The sequence below is a fragment of the Rhinopithecus bieti genome, unplaced genomic scaffold (genome assembly GCF_001698545.2).
Source record: "Rhinopithecus bieti isolate Rb0 unplaced genomic scaffold, ASM169854v2 scaffold_6063, whole genome shotgun sequence".
In the NCBI taxonomy this organism is placed as follows: Eukaryota; Metazoa; Chordata; class Mammalia; order Primates; family Cercopithecidae; genus Rhinopithecus; species Rhinopithecus bieti.
The window spans coordinates 1,501,124-1,515,771 of NW_016805186.1; the positions used below are offsets into that span (position 1 = coordinate 1,501,124).

Consider the following 14,648-nt stretch of genomic DNA (forward strand, 5'->3'; position numbering starts at 1 on the left):
GTGGTGTGTACAGTGTGGTGTGTGTGGGGTGTGTGGTGTGTTTGTGTGTGTGGTGTGTACAGTGTGGTGTGGTGTGTACAGTGTGGTGTGTATAGTGTGGTGTGTGTGGGGTGTACAGTGTGGTGTGTGTGGGGTGTGTGGTGTGTTTGTGTGTGTGGTGTGTACAGTGTGGTGTGGTGTATACAGTGTGGTGTGGTGTGTACAGTGTGGTGTGTATAGTGTGGTGTGTGCGGTGCGGCGGGCATGCGGTGGGGCGTGTGCAGAAACTACAAGCCCCTGCTCCGCGTGGGGTGTGGAGCAGATGCTGCGGAGGCCACGGGCCCGTGGGCGTTGGCACTGGGGACGCGCTGGCCCAGAGACTCCGTGCTCTCCCGCGTTTCCCCCGCGCCCCGCCGCACACTGAGGGCGCTCCGGCCCCACTCCGAGTTCCGAATCCACCTCCTGGGCGCCTCGCCCTGGCTGCCGGGCCCTGAGCCTTCCGCGGGCCAGCGAGCTCCCGCCAGGTTCTGCCAACAGGGGGCCCCAGAGGGCGGCGCGGCGGCCGCAGGTCCCAGGACAGGAGCCTGTTCCCGTCAGCGGAGCCCCAGTAGCCCCTGGGACTCCCAATGGTGGCGCGGTCGTGTTCAGTTCTCCAGTTTGCTTCCTGCACTCCCCGGACCTGCCTGCCCGCGTGCCGCCCAGGGCCGGCTGGTGCATCTCGGGGATTTGAGTCCAGCTCTCCGGGAGGCCCCAGGGCCAGGCAAGTGCAAAGGTCCGGTTCCACTCCCCAGGGCCCCTTCTCCAGCTTCCAGGGCCTTGGTTCTCAGAACCCTCATGACTTCTCTTTGCTCTTTAGAGACCTTCACTGCTTCTATCAGTCACCATATCTGAATCCTGGCTTGCTGCTCGATCCTCCAATATCAACAGGAGATTCTATCTGAGGGTGGAGGTGTGTTTCCCTGACTAGACTCTAAATACAAACCCTCCACCTCTCCGTCTGTCTCTCCAGTCATCTCAGAGGCATGGTCTTAACAACACTGTGCACAGTTCCTTGCAAGTTGGGGAGCAGATCCAAATGCTCAGTTCTAAAATTCTATCCTTATTGGTGGAAATATCAATGCAAACAAAAAGAAAAAGTTCAACAATGGTTAAAGCTGCGTTTCAACAGAAGAATCCAATCATCTTGACAAAATTTCAATTGGCACAATTTGCCTTGGGGAACTTTATGCAGGGGAATCGTGGGTCTGATGTGTGGTGGGCTTTGGATGTGTTGTGTAGCTCAGTGTCCCTTCCTGCTACTCCTAGTCATCTCCAGAAACTCAGACCACCTATCTACTAAAGGTGGGTGGATGAGCAAGGGGGCCTCGGAGGCATTCCAGATCACACTGAACCTGAGCTCCACTGCCTGACCCACTAAGGGTCGCTGTTATCAGTAACTTGCTGCCATCCGGTCTCAGGCCTGCCCCCTTCCTATAGAACTTGACACTGGAAGCACCAGGTGAGCTGGACCTTCTGCTGCTACTACACTCCCACGATGCAGCCTGAGAATGAAGCCCACCAGAGTGAGAGGAGAGCAGACCTGAGTGGTGAGCTGGAGACACAGGGTGTGGGTGGTGTCCCTTGAGCTTTGACACCATGCCACACCTGAAACCAGCCTGACATCTATGATTTTGCTTTTTGCTTAAGCCAGTCTGTGTCATTTTCAACAAAAGAGTTCTACTAGATATGACAGATTTCTTTAGAACACCTAAGAAGTGAAAGACCTGAAGCTATTGCAATGGTTCAGGAACCAGGACACTGGTAGGAAACTGGAAAGAAGGCATCAGAGTTAAGGAAATATTTATGAGGTCAACTCTGGAAGCCTCGGTTACTGAGTGAATACAGTGGCTGAGAGGAATGGAAACATCCAACCAAATAAAAAAAGATGGTGCTGAGATTTGGGTTACCAGGTCAATGACTGATGCAATGCCATTAACTGAGTTAGCAGTCTCAAATACAGAAGGATGAGTGCAGAGTTGAGGATGAAAAATTCTGCTTTGAACACAATGAGAGTGAGGTGCCCAATGATAACCCAATGGGACACAGTCACACCAAAGCAACAGGGTGTGCACCTGAAACTCAGAAGGGCGATCAGGCTGTGGTGAAGATTCGTGATCACCCATAAACAAATTCATTAAAAGTATGAGAGTGGAGGGGCCCCTAGAATATGGTGGGTGCATGAGACTAACCCTAGATTGGGGATAGCTCCCCGGGAAATCCAAGGGACAAGGTGAGGAGGAGGAGCCCACCAAGGAAACCAGAAGAGGTCCAAGGACAGCAAGGAGCACAGCCTTCAAGTCTGGGAGCCAACTATCCAAGAAGGGAGTGGTTTGCCCTGGGTGCCGTGGGCCACCACGTCCCATCTAGGAAAGCAAGTTGAGTTCTCTCTTGAATACATTGGGATTGATTACCCAGACTTTAAAGAATCTGTCCCCGACATCCCTTCATTCACTCTGCTCTTTACCTTCTCCTCTTCCCTGGTCACCAGCACCTCTGCTAAAGGGTGGTGAAAGGAACTTCTGATCAGTTATAGAAAAGCTTTGGGGTTACGTGGTGCAAGCTGCTCTGCCTCTGTTTGTGAAGAAATTAGACTATGGCCAGCCATGGGAGTGGGATCATTTTGGTTTCTGGAGCAATAATTAGTACTTTTAGAGGTGGTCATTTCAGTTCACTTCTGGGAAGCAATTCGTGGTTAAGAAAAATAGATGCAAAGTTACTAAGCACACCTGATATTTAACCAATCTCCAGCAGATAAATGCTGATACTGACACTCTTACTAGAAAAGGAGAAATATCCATCTTGAGGAGAGAAACGACTTTTGTTGAGTTATGCTCCGGATCAACCCCCCTTTCACTGGAGGGGTATCTCAGCTTGCTGAGCCCCTGGTTACTGCAGTCCTCGGTTCCAGAACCCAGCAATTCCTATCATCACGATTGTTTCAAGTCTTATCCAAGCCCTGTATATTTCAGGTCATCCTTAATTTCTTGTTCTGTACCCAGAGGAGATCAGGAAAACCTTTAAGTCTCTATGTGAGGCAAATACATCCTCCTCACTGCCCCAGCCCCATGTGATTGATGAGGCAACTAAGGAAGAGAAGTAGGGTGCTTCTGGCATGGGGGAGCGCAGTGCTGAGGAACTCCGGGCTCCATTTGGAAATAGCACTGATTTCTTAGTATACTTTTTTTGGTGTTAATATAGAAAATATCAAAAACACAGTTAAAAGAATGAAGCATGTCTACACACATGTGGCCAGAAAGACTGACCAGAAGCTGGTAGCAGTGAGGGATGACAGTGCTTGCCCCTGGGTTGAATAGTGGAAGAGTTAGGGGGGAAACTGCTCTTTGAGACCCTTTCAATTTCATGTTATGGATTTATAGAGATAGATAAATTAAACATTCTATAAAAAAGGAATAAAACCACTGGTAGGATCTATATTCCAGGAAGAAAAAAGCATATTACATAATAGGTCAATGCACAGAAATAAAAAAAAGAGTTTAACTAGAGCCTATGCTAATCATAAATCCCTTCCCTGTTCCAGAGTCCTGTTGTCTCTGGGGTCTTGGTCCATCTGATCTAGGCCATGGAGTGGTGGGGTGGGATGCTGCTAATTCCTAGGCAGGAAATAGGGGCCAGTTACTCTTGTGGTGTCATTTCTGGGTCCTGGAAAGGAGACCACTGCTGACCCCTGACTCACCAACCACTAATTAATGATGGAAATCCCACCGGCCTCTCTGGACAAAGGCAGCCTAGACCTGGACTCATTCACATGCAAAGGAAGTGGCCAGAAGAGGCTGCTGTTGGCAGGGGTGAGGGATGGGAGAGCTAAGTGGCCTGTGTCTGTGGGGGAGGGGGAGGGTGGAGCAGCACAAGCCGGCCTGAGGTTAGGAGCCTGCGGTGTCTCCAGGAAAGCAGAGGCGGCTATGGGGGGCGCCGCGGCTGAGGAGCCAAGTGTAGAGAGCGACTGCTTCAGCTTGTCCATCTCCAGAAACTCAGACCACCCATCCACCAAAGGCAGGTGGATGAGCAAGGGGGCCTCGGAGGCATTCCAGATCACACTGAACCTGAGCCCCACGGCCTGACCCACTCAGCATCGCTGTTAACAGACACTCGCTGCTGTCTGGCCCGGACCCCGCTGGCGCTGCGGGTCCTTCCACCCCAGTTAGGAAGGTCATGGTTCCCGCGGAAACCCCTGCCAGGGTGAATAAACTCGGCGTGGGGCTGACTGGCTTTGGATTACTCTGTTGCTCACAAGCCGAGCTCCCGTCTGTGCCTCAGTTTCTCCCTCCATAAAACAATACGAATACCGCCCCAGAAGCGTTGTTGGACAGATTAAACGAGAAAATCCACTGGAAGTGTTGAACAAGTGACACACAGTAAGGGCTTCAAAGCTGCTAGCCGACGTCCCGCAGTCTTTGTTCCCTACCCAGTGCCCTTAGCCGGCTTTGGGGAGATGCAGGAGGCTACAGGAGGCTTGCCCCGCCGCGGTCCCGGTGTGCTTTAACGGGCTCCCGGGGAAGCGGTGTGGAAAATGGATTAGGGAGGGAGGAGGCCAGAGCCTGGGAACCCAGGGAGAGGTCTGCAGGCATCCAGATGGGAGCTGGAGGGGCGGGACAGGGCCCTTGGCAGGGGATCCAGGAAATAGTTTGGAGAAGTTCTCTCCAGGACTTGGTAACAGGTTGAGAGCGGCCACTTGGCCGGGGGCGCCGGCTTCGGAGGCGGGAGGGAGGTGGAGGAAGGGAAGGCAGCTGCAGGGCCGACCTGCGGGCTGGGAGTGGGGGGTGGCTGGGGCGTGAGGCCGGGGGCTCGGGGCCGAGGGGTGCGGCCTGGAGGAGCGGCCTGGGCGCGCCAGGGCCCCGATTCCTCCTGGGCGGGTCGGCTCCGCTGCCCCTGCGCTCGGAACCCCCCAGGCGCCCCGCAGTGCCCGGCGTCCTTCCTGCCTCCTCCTCGCGCCTGTCCTGCGTCCGAGCCCCCGTCCCGCCGACCCTGCCGGCGCCTCCGCCCTCCCGCCCTCGGCCTTCCACGACCTCGGCGCGACGCGCGCGGGATCCAGTGGAGGCTGCTTTCCCGCAGGCCGCCGTCCCGGGCGGGGAAGGGAGCGGACCCTCCCGGCTCCAGGTGCCTGAGCCCCCGGCGGCCTGCGCAGGCCTCGCCCCACGCCGCCAGCCCACTGGCCTCGCCTTCGCGCGGGGCGCAGGAGGCGCTCGGCCCATGGTCCCCGCTAACCGAACTCCCCCTGCACGCGGCCCTTCGCCAGCCCGGGTGCCCTTCCCGCCCGTCGCTGTCCGGGGATTTGCCCCGTGGCCCGCAGGCCGCGGGGTCGGGAGGATCCAGGGGCGGACCCCGCGGAGGGTTGCGCCGCCCGCCCTCCCTCCCTCCCTCCCTCCCTCCCCGCGGGGAGCAGCCCCGGGCCCGCCCCTCGCTCCTGCCGGGGAGGGACTGAGCTTCCCCGAGGTGCGCGGCTCCCGAGAACCCGGGCCCTCCAGCCGCACCTCGCGGTCCCGTTTCCAGTCGGCCAAGCCAGGAGTTGATTCGTTGCTTTCTCTTTCCCTCCTGGAGAAAAGCAGCCCGATTGGGAGGCGCGGGTGGCTCGGGGCGGCTCCCAGCTGGAGTTGTGGCCCCGCCGCGGGGGCTCCGGACACGCGCGGACCCGGGCGAAGCCGCGTCTGCCCGGACGCAGCCCGACACCTGCCCGCGGGGTTCCCCGGGACGCCTGAGAGTCACGGGCGCGAGGGGCCGGACGGCTCCTGTGCCCGGCGCAGGCGGTGCCCCCGGGGCTGCGCTGCCAGCCCCCGACACGCAGGACTTTCGGTCCCACAGCCCGACGGGGCCCGGCGCGCCGCCCCTCCGCCCTCTCCCCGCTCCCGGCCCGCGCGTCCTGGGGGCGGGTGACCTGTCCATGCCCGGCCGAGCCACACCGGGAACCTCCGCGCCCACGGCCCACGTTCCTGCTGCTCTGGGGTTTTACCGGCCACGGGACGCTGGAGCAGGGTGATCTGCCTCCCCTTCTTTCAGGCCCGGCCACTCCCCATCCCGCAGTTTGGAAGTGGCCTTTTCTGAGGACTCCAGCGCCGAGCGCGTTTCTCCTTTTGGGCTGCGGAAGCCTCCCTGGTTCCCGTCCCTGGGAGGGCGGGCATTCCATCATCCGCGGCCGCCTTCCTCCGCGGGTCTTGTCCCTCAGCGCCCACCTAGGGGACTTCTAAGCTCCCTGACACCTGCTTGTCCACCCCAACATGTCCCAGCATTTGGCGGTGCCCTAAGGGGTCTTTGAGGGCGTTTCAGGGGGTGAGCGGCGCCCCTGCCTGGGCTCCGCGGGGCCAAGTGGGTTTGCCCTTGGCTGGCATGTCAGTGAATTCACTGCTGTCCTTGGGATGACCTGCCTGATGTGGCCTCTGGAGCATCCTGGCTGTGTATTTCAGAACTCCTCCCGTCTTATCCACCTGCTGAAGGCCTGTCCCCCGATACGGTTTGGCTGTGTGTCCCCACCCAAATCTCACCTTGAATTTTAATAATCCCCACGTGTCACGGGCGGGACAAGGTAGAGGTAATTGAATCATGGAGGTGGTTTCCCCGCACGCTGATCTCGTGACAGTGAGTTTTCACGAGTTTTTTTTTTTTTTTTTTTTGACGGAGTATCTGTCACTCAGGCTGGAGTGCAGTGGCGCGATCTCGGCTCACTGCAACCTCTGCCTCAGCCTCCCGAGTAGCTGGGACTACAGGCGCGCGCCGTCACGCCCGGCTAAGTTTTTTTTTTGTATTTTTAGTAAAGACGGGGTTTCACCATATTGGTTAGGCTGGTCTCGAACTCCTGACCTCGTGATCTGCCTGCCTCGGCCTCCCAAAGGGCTGGGATTACAGGCGTGAGCCGATCTGATGGTTTTATAAGGGGCTTCCCCCACCCCCTTCCTCTCTCTCCTGCCACCCTGTGAGGAAGGTGCCCTTCTTCCCCCTTCAGGTGAACGGCCTCCGTGATTGCAAGCTTCCTGAGGCCTCCCCAGCCATGCAGGACTGTGAGCCAGTTAAACTGCTTTATAAATTAACCCTGGTATTTCTCGGGTATTTCTTCATAGCAGCGTGAGAACGGACTGAAACCACCACCATGTGGAGCAGGGGAAGCTGAGGGAGTTCGGAGGTCCCAGCAGGGTGAAGGTGTGATGGGGTCCTGGGACAGTGGAAGTGCTGCCTGAGGGAATGGTGGGCAGGTCATTGAGGCTCCATGGTGAGCATGAAGCTGAGAGAGGGAGGTGTCAATTCTGGAGTCAGGTGTGACATGGAAGGAACCTGGGGCTTTGCCAGGCATGGGTGAAGGAAGGCCACTTAGGTACTGGCAGTGGGAAGAGAGGGCAGTGAGTGGTGGAAGGAGAGGAAGAGAAAGCTGAACACTGGAGCAGAATGAGGGTGCTGGGAGGCAAGCAAGCAGACGGGGCTGGGGGATTCTCATATGGTGCATTCTGGCATTTGTATTTTGAAAAATAATTGTTTTGTTCCTATGAATGCTTTTATAATAGTTTTAGGAAAGAAGGAAAAATACGAATTAGCTATTATGGGCTTCTTTTGAAGTTTCTTTCAGTTCAGAAACATGTCCCACTTTACAAAAAAATTAAGACAATCCAAAAGTATGGAGGTCAATAATTGATATTTTAGTCTGACAAGACAACTCACGAGTTTCCTTAGAGACGTATTAGAAATTCAGAGCTGCATGCATCTTTCCCCCTGCCAGATAAACTGAAACAATATAAAGTGAGTTTTAGTTATTTCTTTCAATGAGACTGTGAGGCCTATTTAGCTAACAAAAAAAGACACCTGTAGAAAGCATTCTTGATTCTTAGCTACAAAACACAGCAGTAAAAAACCAAGAATATCAGATGAGCATTATCTCCATTCATGACAGGTATCATATTGGTATGATTAAGATTGGTCTTAATGGAAACTCAGGCAATAAATATAACCATCATAGTTTAACCTGCAGCAAAGCAAACAAAATACATTAAGTATAATAGAAAAACAATGCAGGCAAAGGCAGGCAGATTGCTTGAGCCCGGAAGTTCGAGACCAGCCTGGGCAACGTGGCGAAACCGTCTCTACAAAAAAATGCAAAAATTAGCCGGGCAGGGTGGTGCATGTCTGTGATCCCAGCTACTTGGGAGGCTGAGGTGGGAGGATCCCTTGAGCCTGGGAGGTCCAGGCTGCAGAGAGCTATGATCGCGCCACTGCACTCTAGCCTAGGTGACAGAGTGAGACCCTGTCTTACAAAAAAAGAAAAACAATGCTATGTGTGAATTTTTTCCCAATCTTTTAATAAGGAAAATGTTTTTTCAAAATAATGGCCTATATGGAGTGTCAATGTAAAAACCGTATTAATTTCAAATTTATAAGTAAAATACAGTCAGCGATCTCACGTATGTCAAAATTTGGCATATAACACACATTTTGGACAGGTGTTGCTTTTGGTCATACTTTTTTTCCATTTTTAAAATTGTGGTAAAATACATATAAAATTTAGCATTTTAATGACTTTTAAGTGTATACTTCAGTGTCATTAAATTCACATTGCTGTGCAACCATCACGACCATCCATCTTCAGACCACTTTTCATCCTGTAAAACACAAACTCTATACCCATTAATGACTCCCTTCTCCCCTCCCTCCAGTGTCTGGCAACCACCATTCTACTTTGTCTCTAAGAATTTGACCAATCTAGGTACTTCATATAAGTGGAATGATAACAGTATTTGTCCTTCTGTGTCTGGTTTATTTCTCTTTGCACACCATCCTCAAGATTCATCTATGTTGTAGCATGTGTCTGAATCTCCTTTCAAGGCTGAATAATATTCCCATGTGTGTGTATAATATTTTGCTTATTTATTGATAGGCACTTGGAATGCTTTCTTCATGTTTTAGCTATTGTGAATAATGCCACTGTGAACACAGATGTTCAGATATGTGTGGACATTTTGATACGAATGTAACAACACAAAGCACACGGTGTGCTCCATCACGAGCTCAGCTGCGTGTGGACATGGAGGGCGCTGGAAGTCGTGGTGGGGCAACGGAAGCACCTCTCTGGAAATACTGCGTCCCAGAGAGAGAGAAGGTCAGGCAGGTGAGTCCCGCCCAGGGACAAGCCTCAGACAGTCGCTGGCACATCAGAATTCCTGTGAAAGTGCAAAAACAAAAAGGGTGCCTGTGCTGAGCCCTAGACTCCTTGAGTCAGAGTCTTTTGACAAGGACCCTGGACATCTGCATGCTTAAAAGCCTCTGCGGAGGTGCTGACTTGCTACCTTGGAGCTGGGAACCACACAGCCTGGGACCTGGGAAGGAAGGGCGAATCTGTCTTTCCTCCTAGGGGCAGAGAGTAACTACCAGATGCACTGTTTTCCTAGTGAAACCCTGCAAGACCCTACGAGGCAAAACAGCCCTCCTGGGGTGGCCCTTTAGCCAAGCAAAAGTGAGATGTTCTTCCCTCCTGCAACAAACACCAAGTGGAGCCAGCCGTACATGCCACAGTGTACAGGGGCTATCATCCACAGCAAAGTGGCTGATGAACCATCCCAGTAAGGCTTCCCAGAAGCACTGGGCAGAAAGAAGATGGTGTGCAGTCTCTGGTGGAGGTGAAACCAGAAACAAGTCTGCACTGAGCCTAGACAGTGATGGGCACTCGTTCTCTGAAGGTGCGGGCCTGTCACTGGGGCGGGCAGGTTCAGTAACATCCTTGTGAGGCCTGGATCCTAGACCCACTGTTAGCTGGATTTGTGACATAAAAATCCTTCACATGCCAAAAACACAAAAAAACAAAAAACCGTTCAGGCAGGCAGTGATCCCCATTCCTTTGGATTTTATAGACCAGTAGGTGTCAAAACTTCTGGGACCGACATGACTGCCAACTTTTATGTAGGTACAATGAAAAAGACTAAAAGCTATGATCTACCATCATTTCATAAAAGAGCGTTATTTTGATATCATAAAGGAAGGATAACTTCAGAATTTAAAAAGTGTACACATTGAACTTTAATTAGAAAATAGCCGTGTATTTCCTGTGGCGTCCTCCTTTTCTGTGGACGAATGAAAAGTTCATCATCATCTCTGCAAACTAAGGCTTCTTTGCCTTGAATACTTAGGGGCAGCTGCACCATTTGCAGATGTTGTTTATTTCCTTGAAGAGGTGTTTTCAGGGCTTTAAGGGAACATTGCTCTAAAGAAGAGCGCACATGGCCGATCAGTCCCTTGAGAAGACTTTGGTTTTTGATTTTTTGTTCACTTCTGAGCAATGACTCTACATCCTGGGTACACGGAAGCCCTCTCTCCTCAGCTCGGTAGCAGGGCTCTCTAGCACAGCCAGTTCCGGGCTCAGGCCGTTTTCTGGATGGATGTGTCCTCTCGCAGCCCTGTGAACTGACTGAAGGACAGCTGCAGCGGTGCATCTGAACCTGCAGCGGAGGCAGTTCAGGTCCTGCCTACAGCGTGCACACAAGATAGCAGGGGCTTTCCACCATGATTTTTCACTGACATGATTACCTTTCATTCACCTGTAGCTCTGCCTTATCTGTACAGCTCAAGCCCCTAGCACAGAACACAGGGGCTGAGTAAAGGCTTCTAAATACATATGAATTCAACAATGAGCGCATTCATTTTGTTGTAAACCATATAAATTACACTCAAAATGTAATAGTTTCTAACAAAATAAAAAGTTGATTCATTTCTTCATACTTAACTTCAAAAATACTATACAAACCTTTATTTACATTGATTAAATCACAATAGGTACATAAAAAGTTGAGGCACTGGTGTCTGTGGCTAATGGTAGTAATCACAGCTCACATAGCAAAGTGAGTAACATTAACCTTTTAACTTTGAGCTGTTGCAAAATTATCATTTTAATATCATATATACCATATATTCAGTACTAGTTATGACTTTTTTCTAAAATAATAATAGAACATGATACCCAGGGAAAAAGAAAATACTTAATAACTTTCTCAAGTGCTAGTAAAAAAGAAACACATTGGTGTACACGTGATTTGAGGGCGGACATGATTCAGCCTATGAGCCATCAGGAGAGCAAAGCAAAGCTTTTTAAACTGGAAGGACACTCGCGCTGTTTTGGCTCAGACCCTTCATCTTTCATACTGGGAAACAATGCTCACCAGGGCAAGTGTCACATCATTACGCAATACAGTAAGAAAGATGTCCCAGGTCTCCTACTAACAAACCTAGGATCTTTTCTAATTCATAACAGAGGTTTATACTATAAATACAATCATATTCTTGAAAGATCAAATCAAATATCAAGAAAACAGATCCATGATAATACTTCAGACTTTAAAAAATCCTAAAGCAATAATTTAATAAAAATATATGTCAACAACTGTGTTCAAGATAATAGAATCAGTGTGGAATCCAGTGCTGTAAACAGTGATGGCAGCAGTTCACTGGTGCAGTAATTCATTTATATACTTATGTAGTACTCTGTGTATTGGTTGTGTTTTCATCTGTACTACTTGAGTTAAATTTCTTCCATAAAAATTTCTCATTTGATTTCCAAAGAGGAGTTGCTGGCTCTTCTCTCCTTTTGGAGGGTGCTGCTAGAGGTGCTTTTTCACACAGAGTCTCTATTACTGCCAAGTCTGTGAGTTTGTTAAGACTCTCATCATTCTGCTCATTCAAAATGTCCCAGAAATCTTTTGGTCTCTGTTTTGCTTTTTCCACGGGCCCTGAAAGAACTTTCTTTGGCAGTTGCGTGGGACTGCTCCCATGACTTCTAAAAAGGTCGTCAAGAATAGAGGTATCACCAAGTAAGTTTATCACAGAAGAATTTTCCAGCACTGGATTTTCTATCTTTTTGTTTTCCAATTTCAGAAGGGGTTCTTTTCTTGAAATGCCCATTCTTGTGAGGTCCCGTTTGTCTTTCATGGTATTTTCTAACCTTCTCTCATGTGTTTCAGACTCACTGTTCTGAGAACGGGATGTCACAGTATCTTTGGATGCTTGGCTGGTTTTCCCACTGTCAATCTCTTGAGTAGAACTAACAGGTGATTGCTTAGTTTCTGCATCATTAGAATACACCTCTTCTCTACAGGAACTATGATTCTGAAACTTAACTGATTTTCTTTTGTATGTTTTTAGGCTGCAAACTTGAGAAATTTTGTTGGTAGAATCTTGAAATGACAAAGTTTCAGAATCTGGCAGCCTTGCTTTTGTAAGAGAGCCTCTTTTTTCGGATTTCTTTCTGGTGCACTCTCCTTTCTCAAAGGAAGAATTGTTGAATTCTGATGCAGAATCCACAAGAAATTCTTTTACCTCTGGATATCGAGAAGCATGAAAGTCTCTTAGCATTTTCTGTCGTTCTTCTGATGTGGCATTGGTTATATGTTTAGCAAATTCGTTTACAGAAGACGAGTTAAAATAAGAGGCCATTTCTTCAAATTGTTTTCTAAAGATTAAATGAACAAAACTAGTGGTTATTTTCATTAAAATTGTTTTCTAAAGATTAAATGAACAAAACTAGTGGTTATTTTCATTACATTTGATTTTGAAATAACTCATCACCACTAACAGGAAATGTAGAGGCCAAGGAAGGTAATCTTGTTCCTTTAGCATGTCTGCTGAATTCCATAATGAAAATGCATTTTATCCTAGTAGAATGAGGCCTCTTCCCTGATGCTACTGAGAAAAGTATTTGAGCTCACAAAATCACCACTTTGTAAGTTATTTTGATTTATGCTATTATATTAGGTATTTCCTGGGAATTATGGAGGCCCAGCATGCTACTCCTCCAGTGAGCCAATGATTTATGACTGACATGAGGATCATGATTTACAGAATCTGTACTTGAAAATCTATATTTTATCCAAGTCCCATGAAATAAAGTTGTCAAAGAAGAATCTTAATGAAAAGAGCAAATTCTGAAAAATTAAGAAAGACATTTGTTTTTTTCCCTTCCCTCTCCTTTTCCCCTTCTTCTACAAATACAATATAGAAATCGCATAAGACTTTTTGATGAGCCCAAAGGAAAGTTCTAAACTGATAAACCCAGATTATTTTTTCCCCAGCTGGTATGGACACCTAAGCTAAGAAGTGAGATGCTATTAGAAGAAGTGTGTTGTATTCTTAGTGTAAGATACTAATGAAAGCGGTTGTATACATGTATGAGGAAATGGGCCTTCAAGAACCCTGGTAAGACAGAGGCAGAAGGACTTAGGGACCTGGGCAATGAGCCCTGCTCCCTTCCCTAAATGAGGGTGCTGTGGACTGAACTGTGCCCCTCCCCCAAATCCTGCTGAAGCCCCCTAACCCAGGACATAACAGTATTTGGAGTTAGCGCCTTTAGGAGGTAATTAAGGTTGAATGAGGTCCTAAGGGTGGGACCCTGATCCAACAGGATTAGTGTCCTTAGAAGAGATGCCGAGAACCCACACAGTTTCTTTCTCTTCTGCCTCTTCCTCTCTGCCATGTGAGGACACAGGGAGATGGTGGCCACCTGCCAGCCAGGAAGAGGGCCCTCACCAGAAACTGAATCAGCTAACTTCTTATTGTTGGCCATCCAGCCTCCAGAACTGTGGAAATGAATTTCTGTTGTTTAGGCCACCCAGTCTATAGTATTTTGTTATTACAATCCAAGCAGACTAAGACAGTGGGTATTGCTTTGCTGATGATGAGTTTGGGCCAAGAGATAAACAGCTCAATGTTTATAAATACTCCTTTGAACAAAAGTCATAGATGGTGAGTGGAGCAGCCCATGATTAAAAGTCCTAAAGTTTTAGAAATTATATTTTATACCATAGTTCCTTAAAAAATTCCTTTATTCACTCAACAAATATTTATAGCGTCTGTTATGTGCTAAGCACTATAGCAGGAACTATGTAACAGCAAATAAGACTCCGGTTTCTATCTTCAAGGAGTTTATAGTTTACTTGGGGTAGACGAATGCATGAAAATCAAACTAGTCTAGAGTGATAAACCCATAATGTAAATTTACCATGATGTAAATGTGGGGCACCACTGGCATTCATAGAAAGGGAACCTGGGTCAGTGACTGGTGGTGGGCAAGGTGGGTAGGTAAGCCGGTCAGGTAATGATGAGTGAGAAGTCTCCTGGGGGAGAGGGCGCATGTACAGTCTCAGGTCCAAGATGACCTGGTTCAAAGAGTGGCAGGAGAAACTGCAAGGAAGAGGCTAAAATCAGAGGGGTCTGTAGGCCAAGTTCAGAAGTTTGAATTTTATCTTATGCGCAACAGAGAGAGAATCCTTAGCATTAAAAAAAGTTACTTTTAATGTATGTAAGTAGGAGCTTCAATGCCACTTTTATTTTTGCCACGCAGACCAGGATATATAGTTTGTGTTTCCTTTGCTGTTAGTGGTAGACCATAAAGCACACTCACAACTTTCGTTTGTGGCTTCAGATGGGCCCATGGCTTCTAGTCCTCACTACACTATCTTGTTAACTTGCCCAAATCTGGATACTATACATGCTTTATCAAAAGCCACTTCCATCTCCAACAGAATATTTAATAACACATATACATGACTCCAAATTTCTGTCCTGGAAATTGCCAATGTTCTTGTTGGAAAGTAACAAGCATATTCTTAAGAGGTTCCAGTTTTCACTTCACATGAAATAGTGAGATATTATTCTGT

At 49.0% G+C, this 14,648-nt stretch overlaps 1 protein-coding gene across 1 annotated transcript in view; it reads right to left on the bottom strand.

The window, feature by feature from the left end:
* Nucleotides 1–8,295: 8,295 nt before the first annotated feature.
* Nucleotides 8,296–14,648, bottom strand: part of ERCC6L2 (ERCC excision repair 6 like 2) — a 136,830-nt gene continuing 130,477 nt past the window's right edge. Inside the window, 1 exon segment of the mRNA XM_017871507.1 lies at nucleotides 8,296–12,445. Within this exon segment, the coding sequence (XP_017726996.1) occupies nucleotides 11,470–12,445 (976 nt within the window). The 3' untranslated portion in view covers nucleotides 8,296–11,469.